The sequence below is a fragment of the Eimeria acervulina genome, genomic scaffold (assembly GCF_000499425.1).
Source record: "Eimeria acervulina Houghton genomic scaffold, Eah_scaff1228, whole genome shotgun sequence".
NCBI lineage: Eukaryota > Apicomplexa > Conoidasida > Eucoccidiorida > Eimeriidae > Eimeria > Eimeria acervulina.
In genome coordinates, this window is record NW_013550321.1 from 1114 (window position 1) to 8332 (window position 7219).

Sequence of the window (7219 nt, forward strand, 5' to 3'; positions counted from 1 at the left end):
TCTCCTATACCTTTACTGTCTCCTCTTTCCTTCTTCTATTATCTCTCTTATATTTATTTAAATCTTTTTAAAGGGGTTTATTTTATTTATTTTTATTTAAATATTATTCTAAAGTCTCTTCACTTTGAGTGTATAATCATACGCAATTCCTTTGCGCATGCATGCAGGTGTGGGGTGTAATAGAATTAAATGTACATATGATATAAAACAAAAGAAATAGATAAATAAATAAATAAATAAATTAATTAATTAATTAAAGCTATTTATTATGTGTCTACAGCAATATTAAATACAGACAAAAGGCCGCCTCATTGTTTTTTCGGGTGTCTCTGCACATTGTCTGTCTCTAAAAATATTTTTTATCTTTTTCTCTCTGTCTCTCTCTCCCCCTCTCTTCAACTATACTTTATCTCTGCTGATTTGTCTTATTATATAAAGGGCTTCTAACTACGAGATATGCATGCATGCATGCATGCATGCATGTAAGAGGGTGGGGCTGTGTTAGCTGCCTATACACCTCGTGAGGGGAAGCTGCTGGGGGCAGCAGATTAAATTCTGTTGTGCATACACCCGGCGTAGTGTTTTGTTTCTTTTTAAATTCTAATTAATAATTTAATTCAATCTTGCTGCTCTCCTCTTCTTCTGCTGCTGCAGCAGCAGCAGCAGTAACTGTCTCCTTTATATATAAGCCGCACCCTTTGAAGTCTTGAGGGCCCTCCTATTGTTTTAATAGATATTTCAAGTCTTCTCTTCTTCTGCTGACTGCTGTTGCTGCTGCTGCTGCTGCTGCTGCCCCTCTTCTGCTGCTGCTGCTGCTGCTGCTGCTGCTGCTGCTGGCGCTGGAACTGTCTCCTTTCGCTTCGGGGGTCTCTCGGGGGCTTTATATATCTTTTTAGTTTGGCTGTACGTACACCTCAAAACAACAGAAGAAGAGACAGCGAAAAGAAAGGAGACAAGGATGGCGACTGTCTCCTCCGAATTGTCTGCAGCGGCCCAAGTGAGTGCAGTTTAGCTGTCTCCTCTCTCTCTGTCTCTCTCTGTCTCTGTCTCTCTCTCTCTCTCTCTCTCTCTCTTTATATTTATCTCTCTCTCTATCTATCTATCTTTATCTCTCGCTGCAACTCTCTTTCTGTAACTCTCTCTCTATATATATATGTGTATATATATGAATGCATATGTATGCATATATACATTCATATATATACGTACATATATATCTCTTTGTTTTTACCTCTATGTTTGTCTCTCTTTCTATCTGCATCGACATCTGTCTCTAACTCTCTCTCTCTCGGCAGCAGCAGCAGCAGCAGCAGCAGCAGCAGCAGAGTGTAGTAGGGTTTCTTTCATTGTTAGAGGAGAAGGCCCTTTAGCCGCTAGCTGTCTCCTTTTAGCTTCTGAGGAGACAGTTGATTTGCTGCTGCTGCTGCTGCTGCTGCTGCTGCTGTCTCCTTTTCTTCGGGTGTACAGACACCGCAAGCCCCAAGCCGCCAGAGAATTAGCGAAGAAGAAAATATGCAGCCCTACAATGACAGCAATAAAGCAGCAGCAGCAGCAGCATCTGCTGCTGCTGCTGCTGCAGTTGCTGCTGATGCCCCTATAAAGACAGCAGCAGATGCTGTCGCTGTAGCTTCTTCGACTGCTTCTGCTGCTGCAGAAGCATCAGATACAACAACAGCAGCAACAGCCACAGAAGCAGCAGCAACAACAGCAGCAGCAGCAGCAGATGACGATGATGAAGATGAAGAGGGGCCTGTGCCCGAGGAGAATTTAAAACCTGCAGCAGATTACTCATTGATATTTAATGGCTGTACGTACACCTGAATTTGTTATGCTGCTTATTTGCTATTTCTTAACTTGCTGCGGTGTATATGCAGCTTCTTTCTTTTTGTTTATCTATACACTTTTTAAAAATATAAAGCCGATGTATATATATATATATATATATATATATATATATACATATTTATATTTTGATGTGCTTCCTGCTGCCGTTAGCTGGGGTGTATGTGCAGCTGCTTCGAGTGTATATTTTATTCTAATTGTTTATTTACTTAGTTTGATGCGGTGTATATGCAGCTAAAAATGCCTCTAAAGAGACAGACACCCTATTCAGATGTCTGTACACCGCGTTGCTGCTGTGTTTGCATGCAGATGTCTGTATACATCGCTGTTATTTATTTATTTGTTTATTTATTTATTTTGCTCTGTTTGTTTTATTTGTTTATCAGTGTATTATTTATTTATTTAAATTCTTGTGCATATTTATTAAGAATTTATTTATTATAATGCCCGATCGTGTCGCGGTGTATATTACCTCTAAACCCTAAACCCTAGACCGTAAACCCTAAACCCTAAACCCTTTTTGGTGTGTGTTTGATGCATGCATGCACAGTAGTTAATATGCCCTTCGTAGCTTTAGAGGCCTCTAGACCTGTCGAAGAATTACCTCCGCCTTCTGTCGGCGAGTGGGTAGAGAGCAAAGCTGCGCATGAAGACGCGCAGATCTTTCGGTAAGCAGTGCATGCAAATATATATATAATATAATATAGTATATATAATATATAATATATTATATATTATATTTATATGTATATATATATGTATATTTATATATATATAGGTATATACATCTGTATAGGTATATCTATACATCTCTATATACATACATACATACATATATGTATATATATATATATATATAAATGTATAAATCTATAGATGTATACATGTATAGATGTAGTTTTATTAGTATTGTATGTATCTGTATTGATCGCTTCGGGTGTGTATATGATTTTGAATGAAATATATAAATAATATAAAATTATTGTAGGTGTAAACACAGCAAAACACTTCTTTTTTTGTTGGTTGTAGTAGTTCTGGGGTGTACGTACATCGAGGAGGAGAGGCTGGCTAGAGTATTTGAATAAATAGGTGAATATATGTGTATTTTAACTGCGTTTGAAGATTTTAATTGATTAATAACAATAAAATATTATTTATTTTCTTTTTTCTGTCTTCTTAGAGCTAAAGTTGTCGGCAGGTACAGACACCCGGAGCACCGATGGGTCTTCCGCTTGCGGTCGCCCGATATGAGTTCAAGTTATATCGAGCCGTTAAAAGTACGTTAATTTTTAGATTTTAAAATAAAATTAACTTAAATATAATAAATTAAACTCTAATTATTCTCTTTTATACTTCATTTCGCTCTTTTCTCCGCTTCTTCTTCCTGCAGCACGTGCGCAAGGGCAGTGTTTGGACAGTCGCTAGAGAGCTAGACCTCGCGGGCGGGGTAAACCCTAAACCCTAAACCCTAAACCCTAAACCCTAGGTCGTAGTTGTTTAGTTCTATTGGAGCTTCTCTCTTCTTTTTTAGTCTCTTCTACACCCGCAGCCTCCGTCGCTCTATATACCCACTAGCTCTATAACATTGCCTACGCCCTCGCCTTCACTCCCTGCTGCTGCTAGCTGCTGCTGCTAGCTGCTGCTGCTGCTGCTGCTGGGGTGTGTGTGGACAGAGGAAGGCTCGGCGTGTCCCCAACTCGAGACGACCGTTTGACCCGTCTCCCGCTGCTGCTGCACAGCAGCAGCAGCAGCAGCAACAGCAACAGCAGCAGCAGCAGCAGCGGCAGCAGCAGCAGCAGCAGTTGCTGTCTGCATGCTCTTCTGCTGCTTCCTTATCACGTGCTGCTACTCTTCACGAAGGCCTGCGCCGCAGGTCAGCCCCCAGTCATTCTTACGGAGCAGCAGCGCCAAAGGGTCTCCCCTCTAAAGCAACCAGTGCGCATACAACAGCTAGCAGCAGACGCCCTGCTGCTGCTGCTGCTGCTGCTGCTGCTGCTGAGATGAGGGCCTCCGATGAGTCTAAGGGGGCGGCGACGCCTTCGGGGATGATTGACACCCAGACGTGTGCTTCAGGGGAGCAGCAGCAGCTGCTTCTGCAGCAGCAGCAGCAGGAGGAGCAACGAAAGGAGGAGAATGAGCAGCAAGAGCAGCAGCAGCAGCAGCAGCAGCAGCAGCAGCAGAAGCCTGCGGTCGGAGAGGGTTGTTTATCAAGTGCTGCTGCGCTGCAGCTCAACGGACGAAAGAGACGGTCTCTGCCTGCATATAATCACTTCTCCAAGATCATAGCACGCTGCAGCCTCCCCTTAATGTGGAGACCTGCTGCTGCTGCTGCTGCTGCTGCTGCTGCTCCTGCTGCAGCAGCTGCTGCTTCTCCTGCTGCTGCTCCTGCTGCAGCAGCTGCTGCTTCTCCTGCTGCTGCTCCTGCAGCAGCTGCTGCTCCTGCAGCAGCTGCTGCTTCTTCTTCTGCTGCTGCAGCTGCTGCTCCTGCTGCAGCTGCTGCTCCTGCTGCAGCTGCTGCTCCTGCTGCAGCTGCTGCTCCTGATCTCCGCCTCCAGGATAGCTCGGCTGCTCATGCAGCAGCAGCAGCAGCTCCTGACAATGCAGCAGCATCAGCTCCTGGTGCTGCTGAAACTGCTGCTGCTGCTGAGGGAAGACGCCTCGAGGAGCCATCAGCGAAGGACACTGAGGAGAAATCAGCAGCAACAACTTCTGCTGCAGCAGCAGCAACGACTGCAGCAGCAACAGCAGCAGCAGCAGTTGCTGCAGCAGCAACGGCTGCAGCAGCAGCAACAATAGGTGCAGCAGCAGCTACTAAGAAAGAGGAGAGCGCAGCAGCACCGGCCCCAGATGCGGGAGCAGCAGCAGCCGCAATAGCAGCACATCCTGCAGAGATAGCAACAGGTGCAGCAGCAGCAGCAACAACAGCAGCAGCAACAGCAGCAGCAGCTCAGGTTTCAAAGGGAGAAGCAGAGATTCCGCCGAAGACTGAGGCCCCCCCAGATGCGCAGACGACCGCAGCAGCAGCAGCAGCAGAAGCAGCGGCAGAAGCAAGAGCAGCAGAAGCAGCGTCAGCGGAAGAAGCAGCAGCAGCAGAAGCAGTGTCAGCAGCAGAAGCAGCAGCAGCAGAAGCAGCAGGAGTATCTTCGCATGCAGCGGATGCTGCTGATCCGAAGGGCACAGCGCTCTCTCCGTGTGCTGCTGCAGCAGCAGCGCAGCAGCAGCAAACAGACTGCGAGTAAACAGCACATCACAGCCTTTGTCTCAGCTGCCTATACACCGCAACTCTCTCTTTTCACATACGGATGATAGGGTAGGGGGGCCCCCCCTTGGCAGGGGAAGCCCGAAGACCCCAGGGGGGCCCCCTACTGAACCCTTCAAGGGGCCCCCAGGGGGGCCCCCAAAGGGGGCCCCATAGGGGCCCCCCAAAAGGCCTTCAAGGGGCTTCCGAAGGTTCCCAAGGGGCGCCTAAAGGGTTCAGGATTTAGGGATTTAGGGATTTCGGGCTTAGGGTTTAGGGTTTAGGGTTTAGGGTTTAGGGTTAAACCCTAAACCCCAAAGGGGCCCCCCAAATGGCTTTCATTGGGCCTTCAAAAAGGCTCTAAGGGGCCCCAAAGGGGTTCGTCAAAAGGCCTTCAAGGGGCCCCCAAAGACCTCCTAAGGGGCCCCAAAGGGGCCCCACCCGAAAGGCCTTCAAGGGCCCGCATAGGGGCCCCTAAGGGGCCCCCCAAACGCCTTCAAGGGGCCCCCAAGAAGCATCTAAGGGGCCCCAAAGGGGCCCCCAATAGGCCTTCAAGGGCCCGCATAGGGGCCCCTAAAGGGGCCCCTATTGAGCCTTCGTTTAGAGGGATAGGGGCAATCAAAAGGGTCAGGTTTTAATCACTGGGGGCCCCATGCCTTGGGGGGCCCCATGCATTGGGGGGCCCCCCCCTCTTGTCTGAAGCGTACAGTGCATGCATGCACGCTGCATGCATGCACCATTCCTCTTGTCAACTAAGGGGATAAAGAAGGGGCCCCCAGGGTACTTTAGGGGCCCCCGAGGGGCCCTTCGCGTTGTGGTGATGTTTTGTTCATTGAACAGCCCCGGTCTTGGGGTGTGGCGTTTGAATTTTAGTCAAAATAATAATAATAATAATAATAATAATATTGTTATTAATATTACTAGTATTCTTATATATATATATATATATATATGTATATATATATATATGTATATTGTATATAATAGTAATACTATATATATATATATATATATATAGTATTAATGTTTATAAGTTAAAGACATAGGGAAGTTGTAGTAATATTGCAGTAATATTTTAACTAATGACGTTAATATTTAGTTATCATAGTAAATAATAATATTATTCAAGTAATAATAATAATAATAATAATGTTTGTACCGATGGTATTTATATTAATAATAGAAATAAAAATAATATAGTAATAATATAATAATATAATAATATAATAATAATAATTCTATATTAATGATAGTAATAACAATGTAATAGTAGGGGTAGCAGAGTTAAAGATTTTAATAATAATAATAATAATAATAATAATAATAATAATATTAATAGTAGCAGTGAAGATGTTTATTAGAATATTACTATGAATATTTATACAAATACAAATGTCATTAGTAAAGATATTAACATTAGCAATATAAATAATAACGACAATATTAATAATAGTAATAATAATAATCAGCATTATTATTAATACTATTGCTTTTATTCTTATTGCTATTACTAATTATTATTATTATTACTCGTAACAATGATAAAAATATTGAGTGGAGGTGAATAAACAAACGAAAGATTAAATATTAAAATGTCGTTGAAGAGAGGATAGAAGAAAAAGTAAAACGAGCGGCCTCAGGTGTCTGTACACCTCAACTCTTTCTTTAAGAGTGAAGAGAGCTCGCTAAAAACAAACAAAACCTCTTTTTTTGTGTTTTGTTTGCTGTGGTGGCGAGTGAAAGAAAGAGCATAGGCATGCAAAAGGGTTTAAAAGAAGCTCCTCGTTATTTTCATGCATGCATACACTTGCATGCGCATGCATACACTTGCATGCGCATGCATGCATGCGTATAAGAGAGGCATATAATCGTTTAAAAGAGAGGACTTTCATGCGAAATGCATCGATTAAATTCAGACAAACCCCCGCAACAACTCTTCTACCTTCTTCTCTCTCCAATTACAAACAATGCATGCATGCACTTGCATGCATACACTTGCATGCATGCATGCATGCATGTACTTGCATGCATGCTTGTATGTTTGTATGAGTGCGATGTAGGGTATAGTATAGTATATACATATATATATATATATATATATATACCTCGCACTAGTTTATATAACAAACACATGTAAAA

The 7219-nt window shown here is 43.6% G+C and overlaps 1 protein-coding gene across 1 annotated transcript; it reads left to right on the top strand.

The window, feature by feature from the left end:
- Window positions 1–1512: 1512 nt before the first annotated feature.
- On the top strand, window positions 1513–5081 carry EAH_00057290 (hypothetical protein, conserved; the record flags this gene model as incomplete). The annotated part of the gene is made up of 4 exons (XM_013397424.1): window positions 1513–1807; window positions 2393–2510; window positions 3023–3119; window positions 3516–5081. 4 exons carry the CDS (start codon window positions 1513–1515, stop codon window positions 5079–5081), a joined length of 2076 nt encoding a protein of 691 aa, XP_013252878.1.
- Between the last annotated feature and the right edge of the window lie 2138 nt (window positions 5082–7219).